The sequence below is a fragment of the Ceratotherium simum genome, chromosome 30, assembly GCF_057802395.1.
Source record: "Ceratotherium simum simum isolate JZ-2026a chromosome 30, ASM5780239v1, whole genome shotgun sequence".
Lineage (NCBI taxonomy): Eukaryota > Metazoa > Chordata > Mammalia > Perissodactyla > Rhinocerotidae > Ceratotherium > Ceratotherium simum.
In genome coordinates this window covers 18,761,191-18,777,982 of record NC_141929.1, presented here as the reverse complement: position 1 = coordinate 18,777,982, position 16,792 = coordinate 18,761,191, and the positions used below count along the sequence as shown (strand labels likewise).

General features: G+C 49.0%; 1 protein-coding gene across 1 annotated transcript in view; it reads left to right on the top strand.

Annotated features, from left to right (window-relative positions):
* The first annotated feature begins 467 nt into the window (after positions 1 to 467).
* Positions 468 to 16,792, top strand: part of CDH1 (cadherin 1) — a 74,766-nt gene continuing 58,441 nt past the window's right edge. The window contains exons 1-2 of the mRNA XM_087420034.1: positions 468 to 634; positions 1,499 to 1,613. Coding sequence (XP_087276160.1) covers positions 581 to 634; positions 1,499 to 1,613 — 169 coding nt within the window. The 5' untranslated portion in view covers positions 468 to 580. The remainder of the gene's footprint in view (positions 635 to 1,498; positions 1,614 to 16,792) is intronic.

Genomic DNA, 16,792 nt, shown 5'->3' with positions numbered 1-16,792 from the left:
CTTATTAATTGTGTGGCAACCTCACAACAACAGAGGGAGGCGTTTGTGATTATTATTCTCATTTGGAAGGTGGAGAAACTGAGGCTTCAAAAGGTGGGTCCTACCCAGTGATCTGATTTGCAAACTCACTAACCGATGGAGACCTGCAGTTAAAGAGACAGAACTCGATTAAGCGGAAGTCCTTTCGGACCCCGGGTGTTAGTGAACCACCGCGGGGCTGGGATTCGAACCTGGTGGTAATCGCAATCGGGGAGCCCCTACACCCTACCTCGACCCTGCCAACCACCGGCCAGCGAGTCACCGGGTCGGCGCGAGGCAGGGGGGCGGATCGTGGGCGGGCCGTCCGCCCTCTGTCGAGGAAGCTGAGGCCATGGCCGTTTATTGGCTGCAGCCGGCAGGTGCACCTTCAGCCAATCAGCGGGGCTGGGGGCGGGGCCTTCGAGGCTCACCTGGCGGCCGCGGCGCTGCCCGGCTCAGTGGCGTCGGGAGTCGCGGAGCACCTGTGAGTTCGCGGAAGTCCTGCTAGATTCTAGCCCGGCCCAGCCTGGCCAGAGCCGACCTGACCCTCGCCCGGCCCACCATGGGCCCTCCGTGCCGCAGCCTCTCTGCGCTCCTACTGTTGCTGCTGCTGCAGGTACGTCGGGTCCCCGGACTGCAGGAGACGCCTTCCAGCCTCACCAACCGCGCCCCGGCCCCGCGTCCCTTCCCCTCCTCTCTCGTCGTCCCTTCGTCTCTCTCGTCGTTCCCTCTTCCACTAAGAAAGTTTGGGTCCAAAGGGCCTAAACGGCCTGGAAGCTGCGCCGCGCTCTGGACTCCCGGGAGATGGGGGTGGGAGCAGGTGAAGGGCGAGCGCGGCTCTGCCCACTCCCGCCCGCAGACACCGAGGGGGCGCGCGCCTCGCTGCAGGCGCTGGGACTCCGGTTCGCCGCGGTATGGCTGGGAGCGGGCAGCGGGGGCTGTGGAGCAGGGTAGGGGTAGGGATATGGAAGGGGAGCCCCGGCGCAAGTCAAGGGGGAGCCAGGAGTAGTGGGTTCGATCCCTGAGGTAAGGAAAGGGAACCAATAGATAATAAAGGCACCTGCCATGTAAAGAAAGGGTAGTAAGTAGGTATGGGGGTGCCCCTGGGGTAAGAAAGTGGGGTCCAAAGGGGTTGGAGCGCCCCTCGGTATGAGGAACTAGACTTAGGAGTGAGAACGTTCCCGGTATGAGGAAAGTGGAGTTGGGAAGAGTAAAGATGCCTCCGTGAAATTGTAAAGGAGACAGGAGAGGTGCTAGGTCGGGAGAAGGTGACCAGCAGCCCCCTCTCCTGGAAGGGCCTGGGGGCCTGGCGGCCGCAGGTTTCGGAATGAAAGAGTTTGGCGTGGCTGCCTGCCCCGGGGCTGGGTCCTTCCCACAGTCCTGACGCCGGGAGCGAGGGAGGGGCGGCGCTGTTGGTTTCGATGTGGGCAGGAAGGGACCCCCCAACTCACCCCGGTTCCATACCTTTTCCCTACCCCAGGTCTCATCGTGGCTCTGCCAGGAGCCGGAGCCCTGCCGTCCCGGCTTTGGTGCCCAGAGCTACACGTTCACGGTGCCCCGGCGGCACTTGGAGACGGGCCGAGTCCTGGGCAGAGGTGAGGGCGCGCCGGCGGTGTGCTGAGCGGGGTGGGTTGGGGTAGGAGTGGAAAGTGTCCAAGAAATTGCGCTCCCACGGCCCTAGACTGAACTGGGCAAGCCCTCCTTCTCTGGCTCAAATGACACCCCTTTGAAATTTACACAGATGTAAGGATCTGAACTTTTCCCCTGACTGAGCACTGTGGTTGAGGGGCTATCCTCGTATGGTTATGTTATAAGGGGGTGAGCACTTATTAGAGGCCTTCAGTGTGTCTCATAGTGTCCTGACCACTTTAGAGACAGTCTGTCATTTCAGACTGCAAAAACCTGATGTGTGAGAAGGGAGCAGTAATTCCTGTTTTACGGATGAGCAAATGGAGGCTCAGAGGGTGGAGTCCACTTGCCCAGGGTCAGCAGAGCAGGAATTTGAACTAGGATCTGACTCCCAGGCCCCATTCTGCACCATCTCTGGGATAACTGAGGATCCCTCTCTCGGTTACCAGGCTGTGGCTATTACTCATAGAGATGAAAACATTTTGATACAGGTACTATTCCCTCAAGGAATAATGGTTTAAAAAAAAAAAAGCCTGGTAGCTCTGACTCAGGTTATGAAAACGCACACAACGTACTTCTGGGCCTTATCACTGTGATCATCAGGATTTGAGAGCTTGCTCTGTTTCACTTTTCGGTGGCCCAGGAGTGAGAGCAAGGGAAAGTTAGTTTCTCTTCTGGCTTCACTGATTCCCAGGTGCTTATTTCCTACCAGGCGACTTTCTCTTCCCTCTTGATTTTAGTTGGTTGTGCAAGTTTCATAACAGTAAAAGAAACCCTTTTTAAAATGAGAAATCACCCACAATTCCTCTGAGGGAATTCACTGAGTTTATTCCTCCAGTCTTTGGCCACGTGAAAAATCTGCAGCAATCATGCTGTTGTCTGAAATTCTTTTTTGAACTTTGGAAGTTGTTCCAACAGTGGGCGGGATTTTTTCTTAACAGAAACTGCAGCTTGATTGATTAAACATATTTACTTTTCTGAGGCCCGTCTGTGTTGTGTAGAGCTTTCTATTGGGTCAGGTAGGAAGTGTTGTCTGCCTGATTTTGCAGTAAGTCCGCCATTACTTGGCAAGTTCTCTGCTTGATATTCTGCCTGACTCTGTGCTGGGCACCTGGGAATGAACTGAGGAGATACAGGGGCACTCCAGCCCAGCTCTTGGTATTTCACATTCCAGCAGGTTGCTGGGAGTGTTCCAGGACCCACTTAGAGGGCACTGTGGGACGTGAACATTTAGGTGCCAAGAGTGTGGGTGGCCTGGGATGTTTTGATGGGTATCAGTGGGCAGTGAGGACTGGTTTCTGAGAGGAGGCAAAGCTGACCCAGCCTTGAGGAGCAGGTGAGGGTTAGAAAGGGAGTGTGTGCCTGTGTGTGAGGTGTCCCAACACAAGTGCTGGTCATTTTGTTTTCCTGCACCAAGATATTTGGTAGTGCCAAGGGAGGGTTAGTCTGGTTTTTATTCCTCTCCCCAAGCTCTTATGTCTGACCACTAACAACATTATTACATGCTAGTAATAATATAAATATTATCATTATTATTAGCAGTGGCATCTATTATTTGCTTTTTAACCGGACTCTGGGGCAAAATGTTTCACGTATTTTACCTCATTTAATCTTCCCAAGAACCTTATTATTTCTATTTTGTGGGTGGGGAAACTGAAGCATAAAGCAATTTAGTAATCTGCTCAGGGATCCACAGCTGGTCCTTCTCCTGTTCTCTCCGCTTCTCAATAATTCAATAATCAATCAAGAAAACAGGGCGTTTGGGGAATTGGTGTCCATTGTGAAGTAGACGTCGTGGTCCCTGTGTGCCTGGGAGAGGAGAGGTGTTGATAGAGCAGGACCCCCAGAGCAGGTGGTGGTGATGGAGATGGGTCAGATTGGGTGGGAGGTGGAGGGGGCCTGCCACTGGTGGTCCTGGTGGGAGAGGCGGCCTCCGCAAGGCTGCTTGTGTGGCTGGTTCCAGCTCCCTTTAGGCCCACGGACCTATCCCGGTTCAACAGATTTCCTGACATTTCACTTTTTTTGGCCTTTTTGGACCATGGGGTCTCCTTCTACCAGTCCAATGTGGCATCACCCCAGGACAGAAGTCCCCTTCTGGTAAGATCACACATGTAACCTCAGGGAACCAGCTTTGTGATTAAAAAGGCAGCCAGGATTTAGAGAGGTGGCCTCCCTCTGGACATTCCAGGAAAATGGAGGGATGCCACATTAGCACCAGGTGTAAACGTTGGCCCCAGGGAGAATTTGCTGCATGGGAGTTTGAAAACAAGGAACCTGTCACTTTTTGTCACCAGTGAATGTCACAAATAGGGCTTGACCGAACTCAGGGGAGCTTGGGGTGGTTTCCTGGGGCCATTCCTGTGCCCCATGAGATGGATGACTGCAATCACAGCCTTGTATGTACTCCCTTGGTTTCTTTCCAGATTCTAGAATGGAGAATGTTTTTTAAAAACCTGTAAACTGGTTCTTGAGAGTTTCTGATTATTTTCCTCTTTCTTGACACAAACTAGTTTGAGAAACCCAGGCTGTTAGGCAGTTTGGAATCTCAGCAGTATTATCCTAGTGTGCTCAGCTTTAAGTTGATTGAGGGGTGGGAAAAAAAAGTGGGCAGGCTTTTATTTTTTTTTTTAATTTTTATTTATTTATTTTTCCCCCAAAGCCCCAGTAGATAGTTGTATGTCATAGCTGCACATCCTTCTAGTTGCTGTATGTGGGACGTGGCCTCAGCACGGCCGGAGAAGCAGTGCCTCGGTGTGCGCCCGGGATCCGAACCTGGGCCGCCAGTAGCGGAGCGCACACACTTAACCACTAAGCCAGGGGGCCGGGTGGGCAGGCTTTTAAACCAATGGTTTCCTCGCTTTGCTTCTCCACCACCTGGCATTGGGCAAACAAGGCTTATATCTTGGGTCTGAGGCCTGGCTGCTTGATGGATCAGCCTAGCTCACAGACACCCACTTGTGTGGATTAACTCACCCATTTCCCCCTCTTTCTAAAAGACCTGCTGAAATGTGGTGGAAACAGTATGCAGGCCCCCCAATTAAACTGGGCTTTAAACAAACAAATACAGAAGCTTGCTTGGGGATCACCTTACATCATCGGATCCCCACTCCCCCAGCCCTCAATCTCCTAAATGTCACTTCTCCATTACTCATGGCTGTGGCAAGGGTTGAAGCAGAGCTCACTGGGGAAGGATGCTAATGGGTCATTCTCCTGCCCTTGCCTTTGTGTCTCAGGAGCAGTGGAGGTGGAAAGATCTGGGGCCCTGCAAGGCCATTTAAGGAGGTTGACTGCCACTCCTTCCCCGTGGGGCCCACGGGACCTGCCCTTCCTCTGCCAGGTGGTTATGGAAATCCCGGGTTGCTCTCCCAGGCTTTTTATTGGGTGAGCCTTTACGCTTTCCTTTCCAAGCATAGCTCCAGATAAGCCAGACGCTGAAGCAATCAGCTCTCACATCGCCCAGAAGCTGCGAATACCCTAAACTCCCCGAGAGGCATCTGTCACAATCCAGACTTTCTGGGTTTCCACTCTGCCTCAACCCCCATCTCCTTTCAGGGCTTTAGCCTTTCAAGAAGGGGAATGAACTCAGTATGAGTAAGTACATGAAAGATCCAGCTGTGAATTTCAGCTACTAGCTATGTGGCCTTGGGTAAATCACTTTACTTCTGTGAGCCTCAGTTTCCCCACGTGTAAAATAGAGGGCAGTGATACTTAGAGGTTTGTCATGAGAATTCAATGTGCATATTCGTTTATTTCGCACCTGGGCTGGACGCTGGGGTTACAGTAATGGATAAAGCAGACATGGGCTGAACATAGAGCAAGTGAGAGAGATGTAAAGAAACAGGAAAGAGTTGTTAAATGGTGGCTCATTTTTCTTAGGGACAGAGTAGGGACTCAAATACTATTTTGAGCAAATGAATGAATGAATGAATATTTACTACCACTCATACCTTGGCTCATTTTTTTCCTCTCAAGCTCTCTGGCCTGAGGCCAGCCCTCAATGTTGATTGTAACTGGGCAGGAAAGACTTGGGTCTGTCAGAACTTCCTAAGATGCTTATGAGGGCTGCAGGCCAGTCAGTGGCTCTTGGAGCTGAGCTAAGTGTGTCCTGGAGATACAGTGTCCTGAGTGCTTCCCTCTGAAAGCTGCGGAGGTCAGAGAGGGAGACCTCAAACTTGAATTCAGAAATGGAAGGGCAGTTAGTAATTTTTAAGTGTTTTTCATATTTGGTCAATTAAAAAGAAATTTGTGGTGGCCTCTCTCTCTCCCTCACTAATTCAAGTTTCTCTTTAATATGCCTCAGCTTATGCTTGTTACTGTTGGGAGGGCTTTGGGCCTCCACTCTATCTGCTCTTTTCCTTCCTCTTATCTACCTCCAATCCTCTACTTCCCCCCAAGGCCCTGGTGGCATCGTCCCAACCTTTGGAAGGTTTTTGAGTCAGACTGCCTAGATTGAAATCCAACTAATGCCCCTTGCCAGCCGAGGGACATTGGCCAAGGACTTTCTAAGCCTTAGTTTCCCCTTCTGTAAAATGGGCATAACAGCACCCAAGTCATGGGGTGTGTCAAGTGCTCAGTGAATATTAAATATTAAAGCACCTGGAGTATTGGGTGCTTTCTGTTTGAGACTCACCCGTGTTTTCCCTTTGGTTCAAATGTTTCCCTGGGCTCCCTCCCACCCAGCAAACCAGCCAAACCAGTTTCCTCACTCTCCCTGCTTCTGTGTTAAAGCAAACACTGCTCTGCAAACAGTGCCCTTTCCTAGGAGAGGAAGTTCTGTGCCATTTTCTTGCTTGCCACTGTGCAGTCGGCTTGGGTTGGGCTGAAGTGCATTTGCCTGGCTACCTGCTCATGAAGACTGTTTAGAATTGGGGTGGGAGGAGTGGGGCAAGGAGCAACTGGGGGCGGGGAAGTCAGGATGACCTAGAATTTGTCAGCTTCTGCTAAAATATTTCATAATACACATGCTTGAGGATACCTGTCTGTTTTCCCCTTGCCAAAAATGCTCTGCCCCAGCCCGAGACCTGGGTTCACCCACTTGGCTAAGCATCAAATCACCCAGGGCACTTCAAAAACACAGATTTGCCCTCCTGCAAATTCACTGAGCTACAATTTCTGCGGGTGGGGTTCTGGACATGGCGTTTTTAAAAGCTCCCCAGGTGTCTGCTGCCACCTGATTCATTGCTCTGGACAACTCCAGCGGCTAGGTCACAAATGTTTGATGAGTAAATACCTGGTGCCAGCCAGGGTGTGGACATCTGTTGTCCAGCCTGAGGTCAGGGATCCAAGGGCACCCTTGATCAGGGAGGGATAAGGCTGGTCCTTCTGCCATGCCGCTGAAGGAGGGCTCTGTGGGTGCAAAGTGGAGCAGATGGGGTGGGACTGGGGGACCCAGAGCAGTAGCCAGTGCACAAACCTCTCCCTGCTGAACACCCAGTGCTAGGGGTTACTGACTTAACTCAGTACACAGGGCCCTCAGGGAGATTCCAGAAAATCTCTGAGAGAGACCCCCAAGTTGGTAATTCCAGTATACTCTGAGAATGTTGCTGGGGTGGGCAAATGTTCAGAGGATGCGAGGAGTGGTCAATTTTACCTGCTGGGCCTTGGTAAATGAGACGGTGTCCTTTGCTGGGAATACAGGAGAAAGAGGAGCGAGCTGGGGAAGGAAAATGAGTTCTTAGTTAGGAAAGTGTTGAGTTGGAGTGTCTGAAGGACGCAGAGGTGGCATTATCAAAGAGGCATTTGGGAATTTCATGTCTGGAGCTTGCAAGAATGATAGGCACCAGTTTAAGTACGAATTTCTAGAGGACAGTGGTCTTTTTTTCCTTAATCTTGTGTCAATAGATGCAGAGATTTTTCAGGGACCCCACAAACTGGAGGATAAAATGATGGAAGGGCTATGCTGAGAGTATTTATTTGGAAGTGGCCGACAAATAAAAATAGATGAGAACAGGCCCGGTGGCGCAAGTGGGTAAGTGTGTGCGATCCACTGGTGGCCCGGGGTTCGCTGGTTTGGATCCCGGGCGCGCGCGCACTGACGCACCACTTGTCAAGCCATGCTGTGGCAGCGTCCCATATAAAGTGGAGGAAGATGGGCATGGACGTTAGCCCAGGGCCAGTCTTCCTCAGCAAAAAGAGGAGGATTGGCAGATGTTAGCTCAGGGCTGATCTTCCTCCACGCAAAAAAACAAAAAAAACAACAAAAATAGAACAAATATTAGAAACAAATATGTGTTTTCTACCCAGCGTTAGGAGTGGGCCCTGCAAAGGGCCTCAAGAGATTCAACAGCTTCACAGTGACCCAAGGCAGGAACTGCCATTATCCCCGACTCTAGAAGAGGCTGAGAGAGGTTGGACAACTTGCGCGGGGTCACTCAGCCAGGTAGTGGCAGAGCTGGGGCTACAATCCTGGACTTGTATTTTCTGGAATCTGTGCTTTTATCCATGCCCCTCTACTGCCTTGTTGCCAAAATGCATCTCCAGTAAAACTTAATTCCCCTTTCTAAGGTGAATTTTGCATCTCTCTAATTTTAATTGTGATGCTGGAATTCAGCCTCTTTTGCCTTTGAAGGACCTCTTTTGTCTTTCGGCCACCGAGCAATTTTCTGCCTCTTTCCCTTTTGACCTTTGCTTCCAAATAAATGCTAGAAGAACAACACTAATCTTTTCCTTTCCGTCTGTCTTTTCAGCTTTCTGGGTCACTGAAAATGCAATTAGATTGGAATTCAGGATTGGGAGTTGGGAGAGAAATCATCCTAAACACACGCACGTTCCGGCTGCGACTTATTCAGGGTGCGGGAGCCAGGTGAAGGTCTGGGTGCGGATCTCTTCCCAGAAAGAGGGAGAATGTGCCCGATCCCTGTGCACTCAGACGGTACTGCTGGGACCTAATGGGGCCTGCTGGGAAGGGCTGAACCTGTTCCCCATGAGCAAAATCATAAATGGTGGCCAGCACAGGACCCCGTGGGATAATTGGCCAAGGCCTAGATAATAATTAGTGGGCTTTGTAATTAGGAGAGCTTGTAACAAGCCGAAAGCCTTTCAGATTTATGATACCTGGACAAGTTGAAGGCTAAGAAGAGCACCTGTTTCTGTGGTTTGGCATTCAAACGCACTGGTACACCTCCTCTGTTCCCAGAAGAGTTTTCCCAAAAGAAGTTTTAGAGTGTCTCCACCTAGATTGTTTCAACAGCCTCCTTTCTGTCTCCCTGCTTCCTCTGCCCCTCCCCCAACACAGTCTTTTCTCCACCCGACAACAGTCAGAGTGATGGTTTTTTAAATTTAACTCATGGGCCCGCCCCGTGGCTTAGCGGTTAAGTGCGGGCGCTCCGCTGCTGGCGGCCCGGGCCCGGATCCCGGGCACGCACCGACGCACCGCTTCTCTGGCCATGCTGAGGCCGCCTCCCACATACAGCAACTAGAAGGATGTGCAATTATGGCATACAACTATCTACTGGGACTTTGGGGGAAAAATAAATAAATAAAAATAAATAAATAAATAAATAAATTTAACTCAGAAAATATCACTCCTACTCAAAATCCACCAGGCGTTCCCCATTTCATGCAGAATAAAAGCCAAAGGCCTTTCTATGACTTACAAGCCTTCCATGACCTGCCCCCTCAAACCTCCCCCCCTTATCTCTTGTCCTCATTGCTTCCTGACTGTACCTAGAACACATCAGGCACACTTCTGCCCCAGGCCCTTTGCACTGGCTATTACCTCTGTCTATAATACTTTTCCCTGATATCTGCACAGCTCACTCCTTTATGTCCTCAAGTCTTTGCTCAAATGTCACCCTCTCAGTGAGGCCTTTCTTGAACCCCCTATTTGAGATAGTAACCCCATCCCCCAGCACCCCCGGCCCCCTTCTTTGCTTTATTTTCCTCTATAGCACTTTTCACCATCTAACATGCTATGTAGTTCACTTATTCCTCCTGCCTATTGTCTGTGTCCTCCCACTAGAACATAAGCTCCAGGAGGCCAGGAATTTTTGTCCTTTTTAGTTCACAGGCTATATTGCATCTAGAACAGTGCCTGGCTCATAACAGGTACTCAATAAGTATTTGTTGAATGAATGAATGAATGAATGAATGAGTGAGGTTTCAGAGTGTATATATAGGTCTATGTGTATCTCTTGCTTTTAGAAGCTATTCCACTGCTTTTTTTAAATTGAGATATAACATTGTATTAGTTTTGGGTATAACTGTGCTTTTTGTTTTAAAGAAAAGAGGGAACTTTCTCACTGAGCCACAGAAAGGGCACAGGAGGAGGGGATGTTCTCAGGGCATGTGTGTCTGCTTGGCACTCCCCAGTTTCTCGGAGCCCTGCACACCTCTGGTGTAACCTTACCTAATTGTCTTGTCACAAAACAGAGTCTAAAGGTCGGGTGAGCCATTTCTGCCCCACACTTCTTGGTGTAAGGAAGCACCAGATCAAATCTAAACAGAGATCCGAGCCCGCCAGGGCCATCTGTTCGGTTTCCTATTGTCTGGGTAACACTTTCCTCGAGCAAGTCTCCCAGATACACCCAACACCTCCTTCCTGGGTATCTGCAGCATCCTTCAGGCCCATTAATTGTTCAAGACCCGGTGTCCCTTCTTCCAGTTCTTGGCAATGCACAGGACCATGGAAGGAGCTTGTTGAGAGATGCAGAAAACTCAAAGACAATAATTTAAGGTTAACTCAATCCGCGCGTGGCCAAGATAAAAATCTCACAGCTCCACAATCCATCTGATCAGTAAATATTAATTGAGAGAGTATTACAGGGCGATATCTTATAAATCTTTATGTAAGAAACACTACCCTGCCTTCAGGAAGGTAATGCCTAATGGGCAGAGTTGCCAGATTTAGCAAATAAAAAATGCAGGACGCCCAGTTATGTTTGAATTTCAGGTAAACAATGACTAATTTTAGCATCAGTCTGTTCTGTGCAATATTTGAGACATACTTACTAAAAAAAAAATGATTTGTTGTTTCATCCTCTGTTCTTATCATGAGCTCCATTGTATCGACTAGACTTATTCTGTGTGTGAAGTGACTGTTGACTGAGAGGCTAAGATACTGCAGGTCACGCAGACAGGAAGTGGGAGAGCCCTGCTGCGTGTTCAGTGGCTGTTGCACTCTGAAGCCTGTGCTCTTTACAGCAGGAAAAGCCAACTAACAGATGGTCTGTGAGCAGCCAGGTGAAGGGGATGGATAATTTCTGCTCTGAAGGCCTCAGAGGGAAAGAAGCCCCTCTGGATGATGGAGGCATTCATTTGTCTGTTCACTGAACAAAGTTGTGTTGAGCACCTGCCAACGCTACACTGTGCTAGGCATTGTGGACATAGCAGGGGACAAAGACAAAAATCCCAGCCCTCATGACTTATCTTTTTTTTTTTTTTTTTGTGAGGAAGATCGCCCTGAGCTAACATCTGCCAATCCTCCTCTTTTTGCTGAGGAAGACTGGCCCTGGGCTAACATCTGTGCCTATATTCCTCCACTTTATATGGGACGCCGCCACAGCATGGCTTGACGAGCGGTGCGTCGGTGTGCGCCCGGGATCCGAACCGGTGAACCCCAGGCCGCCGCAGTGGAGCACGCGCACTTAACCACTTGCGCCACCGGGCCAGCCCCGGACTTCTCTTCTAATTGGAGATGATGGGAGGACGAAGGTAGATGACGATCTATGGAAGGAAAAGAAAATACAGCAGGAAAGGTGATAGGAGCCATGGGTGTTGGTGGAAGGATTTGGGGGAAGTCATCACTGAGAAGAATGAAATTTGTGTAAAGACCTGAGGAAGTGAGGTGCTCAGATCGTGTTAGAATTGGACTATGTCTTGAGGGAGCTGGACTTCCCACATTCTTTAAGTACATATTGGTGCCATCTAAAGACTACACTATGGGCAAGAGTTTTTCTAGAGAAATAATCCTGCGAGCTAATTGTCACCACATCTCCTTTAAAGGGTATCAAATTCAAACCAGGACCTAGTGCTCTTTCCAAGCCACTTCCACCCCTTGGCATGTTGCCCAAGAGGAATATGGCTCCAAGTCTAGTTTTCTTAACCTCCTCATGGCAGAGGGATGAGATTGTCTGAAATAGGCATTGTGACTTCTTGGGCAGGCTTTATTTTAGTGGAGGGGGATACATGTACACTGGTGACTCAGGACCTGCTAGTTAGAATGAAGCCTGGATTCGGTGTGAGGATTTTCAAAGACTGCAGACTTCCTCCCCCACAAATTCTTCATCAGAATAGTGTGGGAGTGTTTGAAAAGGGAACAAGATGACCAACTTGTTTGTGGGAAAAGTTGTGGTTTTCCTACGGAAAACGTCACCCCTTGAGTCAGCTGTGGGACAATAACTTGGGCATTTATTGACAGGTGGGGCAGAGCCCTGAATCACCTCCATTGAGAGGCCTCTCCTGGTGAGGCTATCGGTATCAGAGGTTGAATCAGCCCTGTGACATCACCCTTTCAGAGTAGCAGGAACTTTAGGAGCCCACTCTTACTCATTAATCCCAGGAGATACTGGCCCTAGATCCCTTCACTCTTAGCAAGAAGCCTGGGGCTTTACAGAAGTGACTGGGTTCAACAGCTGTTTGGTGAAGTTCACAGGTCGATTTCATTACCATCCCAACGCTCCTGGGCTTGTAATCATGACTAAACTTTGGAGAAATTAGAATTTGTGGGTGTACTTCCTGTACCTTTTGCCTTCTCAAGTCCGCATTTATAAAGAAATGCTCATCTGTGCCTTGCAGATGCATGTTTCAGAGCTTGTCATTAGAGTCTTTCATTTTTGAAACTTCCATGTAAATTGTGCTGATTTATCTTTGGACTTTGGAATTTAGGTGGAATTTAATTTTCTCTTTTCTTTCCTTCTCCTTTCTGCTAATCCTCTCACCTGCAGCATGAGAATACTTAAGACTTTGGGAATTGAATACCTGGGAGGCTGTTCAGTCCTGGAAACTGTATATCACTTACTGGGTGTGAGGTTTTACTCCCGGTTTCAACAGAGATTTGACGTCAAGGTTGTGACTTTAATCTTCAGCATTTATGTCTCTTTTAACCTGTGAAATGAAGGAACGAGCCTCCCTCCGAGAGTGAAGATGAGTTGGGGAGGGCAGTATGGGAAGCAGGATTGCATGGGTTCAAATCCTGACTCCACTCTACTTGCCGTGTGACCTTGTGCAAGTTCCTTAACCTTTCTGTGCCACAGTCCCCTCATCTGTAAAAAGGGGATAAAATCATAGTTCTTCGCTCATAGGGTTGCGACGAGGATTCAGTGAGTCAGCATATAACTCACATAAGTGCTTTCAGTCCTGGACATTGCAGACACTCTTAAGTATTGGGTTTTTATTACTAGACATTTCTGCTGTAGACTTGTGGCAGGGGGCGAAAAAAATGTATAAATGCTAAAGACCGAAGGAGCCAGAGAGAAAAATTAAGGATGAAGGAGGGCTACATCTTCTTGTCTCTTTGCTCCTTGACCTCCCCAAATCTAAGACACTCCTTTTATCCAACACCCATTCAAGTGCAAATTGTTGGTCCATGTGTCAAGCGCTGCCCACCAGGCGCACCATCATGAAGCTACTCTATGCTAATTGACAGTCACATCTATTGGGTTCAACCATCCTGTGAACTTGATTCTAGTATTATCTCCATTTATAGAGGAGGAAACTGAGGCTCAGAGAGCTAGTGACTTGCCCAGTGCCACAAAGCTAGGCAATCGCAGGCAGGGATTTGAACTCCTGTCTGGTAACCCCAAAGCTTATGCCACCACCTGTGTGCCTGTACCTGACTTGTGCTTTTCTGTGACTTCCAACTGCTCGGATCCCTTTCATAACCATTGTTATTATTTTATATATTTTTCCAGTGTTTCTTGAATTAGTATGTTGATTCTTATTGCCTCTCCCCACTTCTAACACAAAAGATAGCATATTATACCCACTGTTCTTGTTTTCTTTACTGGATATATCTTGGAGAGTGTCTTCATTATGTTTAGCTGTTATGTAGTATTCTATTGTGTAATTGGTTCCCTGTTGATGGATACTGGCTGTTTTCTGGTCTTGCACTGTTACAAGCAAATCAAGAGCATTCTAGATGCTGTGAGCAGGAGGGACTGCAGATGTGGAGGTCTCTGTGGCCTCTGGGATGGTTACCGATGGCAGGGGACGGATTCCACCTACAGCAGTTCTGGGCATTGGAGAGGTGCTGGGTTTTCAGGGTTCTCTGGTGATGCATGAGACAGGGTCAGCATTGGATGGAGCCGTGGGCACCTTCTCTCACCAAATCCGTTGAGTCTGCTCTTGCAGGGATCTCTGCCCAGCCTCCCACTCTGCCCATCAATAGTTGAGTAATACCACTCTTTCCCCCTGCGCCAGGATCCTTAAGCCTCCCTGGGCGGGGAGTTTTATGGATGACTGACTACCTTGGCCTTTGCTGCTGGCCTTTTGAGAAAGCTGAGAACAAATTAATTTCTGCTTTTAAATACTTGGAGAGGGTGTACTCCTTGTGGCCCCACGGAGAGTGGAATAAAGGGAAGTGGGGCAGAAATTGCAGCAGGAGGGACTAGGGAAGACTTTCGAGATTGGTTTGAAGTTCCTTTTTTTTTTTTTTTAGAATTTATTTATTTATTTTATTTCCTTCCAAAGCCCCAGTAGATAGTTGTATGTCATAGCTGCACATCCTTCTAGTTGCTGTATGTGGGACGCGGCCTCAGCATGGCCGGAGAAGCGGTGCGCCAGTGCACGCCCGGGATCCAAACCCGGGCCGCCAGCAGCAGAGCGCGCGCACCCAACCGCTAAGCCACGGGGCCGGCCCGAGAGAGCCATCTAGTTTCTTAGTTTATACGTAAATTGGCCAATCGAGTGAGATTAGGTGACTGGGCCAGAGTCACACAGCTGGTAGGTGTCAGAATTAGAAGAATAATATTCGTATTGTTGTTAAACAAGAGCCATAATGTTCATTGCACTGTTTATTGATTCAGTATTCAAGCGTTTGTGTAGGATCTCATTTTTTAATCCCGGTACCAATCTTTGAGGTAGGTACGTTGACAGTGCCATTTTCAGATAATAAAACAGAAACCGCTGGAGGTTATTGACCAACTCAGGGTCATGTAGCTGGTGACAGTGGGATGGACAGGTCATGTTTCCCAGCCTGGCCTGCTTTTATCCCTCCCTGTGCTCGGCAGCTCCATTTCTGAGATATCTGCATTCTAGATTCTTCATTTTGGCCTAGAAAGGAGCCCCAAGGTCCACTCTGCAGCTCCCAAAGTCTTTACCAATTTCAGACCTTTGGGTAAATGAAGCTTCAGGATCCTGCCTGTCCATTTGAAAACCCAGAATAAAAGGGGGGTTACCCTGGGGCTCCATTTTAAATCTGAGTGGTCAACCGTGTCAAGAGACTAAAGTTTGCAAGCAGCCATTTCAGAGGTTCGTAAGCTCTTTTTAATTATTATTATTTTTTTCTTTTCTGAACTGCTGCTTAAAGTTTCTTCCTAATCACTTTGTAGGGGTTGGGAGGGGCGGGTAAAGCAGTTAACTGTGTGAATGCAGCAGCTTGCTTGACCTACCTACCAAGCAGGATGTGAGCTAAAGTATTTCATTTTTTTAAAAATTTCGTAATAGTAGTAATGGATTGGGGTTATGTTAAAAAAAAAATGGGTGGTCTTGACCCATTAGAGCTTCACACTGACGTATTTACGGAAGGAAAGGTGGGTGTCTGGGATGGGTAAGGAGATGGGGGTACAGATGAAAGAAGACCGCCAGGAACTGAGCGTTGTTGGTGCCACGTGCTGGGTGTGTGGGGCTCATGTTACTATTTTCTCTACTTTTGGGTATGTTTGAAATTCTCCATTATAAAGCTTAAACACGTTCTACAAGGAACACTTGAGTAATGATCTGTAATAGAGAATTCAAACACCCTCCCCTTCTCGAGTGGACGTTAACCATTTGGAGTGTATCCTCCCAGACATTTTTCTAAGCATTTACAGAACATGTGTGCCCATTTTTGTGGGTTTTTTTAAATCGGAGTATTCCATAAATGGAAATGTGAATTGTTCTGTAAAATGTAACCATCTCTTGCTCCTCCTTTGTAATACACCCTGGAAATTTTTGCACGTCAGTCTGTGGAACTTTTCCCCCTTATTTCCTTCTCTCTAACCTAAGGAAGGTGTTTTTAATGTCACGGAAGCCAACCAAGTTCCCCTCAGTACAGTGTTTGAGTGCCTACTGTGTGCTCTATGTCAGTAGAGAGGTTTCTCCTGTCCCGAGGGGTTTGGAGATTGGTCCAAGAGCGTCGGAAAACACTGAGATGCCAAGTTGAGACAATGGGTGCATTCAGAATCCAGGTGGGGTAAGACCTGTGTGGGCTGGAGCCGCTGGCGAAGCTTCTGCAGGGGGCTGGGGAGAGCCAGGCCTGGGGTGTTGGGTGGTATGTGAGCAGGAAGGGGAGGAGGCGATGGTGTCTGTTGTTGGCTGAGAGGGGTATGCCATTAGCCAAGGCAGGTGGGGAGGGACCTCCCATGCTGGTTCTGGGGGCCAGGAATATGACACAGGGGGTGTTTGGATGCGACTCAGGGAGCTGAGGTGAAACTGAGCTTCTGGCTCTGGCGTGATACTAGGAGCGTGGCAGGCTGTGAGGCAACTCCCCCTTGGCTCTTCTGGCTGGCAGGGCCTCACATAACCATAGAAGGACAGTAATGTGGCTGCCGCTGGCTGGCTGGGTGGGGCCCTGGGGGCAGAGACCCAGGCAAGCTGGGAGAACCCGAGGAGAACAGGAGTGGCAGGTTCTCCTCCCTCTCCCTGCCGTGGGGCCAGTGGACCAAGTCAGGCACAGGCTCTGCTGGGGCAATCTGGAGTGCCCCACAGAGAACGGGAAATGAGCCACACCATCCACGCGGCCCTCAGAGAAGCCAGTGCCATCTGGCCTGGTGCATCAGACCCGGGACTGCCCCACCTGGCTGTCCCACAGCCTCCCCAGATGCTTATCCAAAATCCACTCCTCCCATCCCCAACCTTGCTTCCAGGTGCCCATCTCAGCAAGTGGCACCCCCTTTTCTATCCATCCCTTTGTCAATCATTTGTTCATTCATTCATTCAATAAATAATGATTGAGGGCTTTTATGTGCCAAGCACTGTTCTAAGACTAGGGTTACAGCAGAGAAGGGGA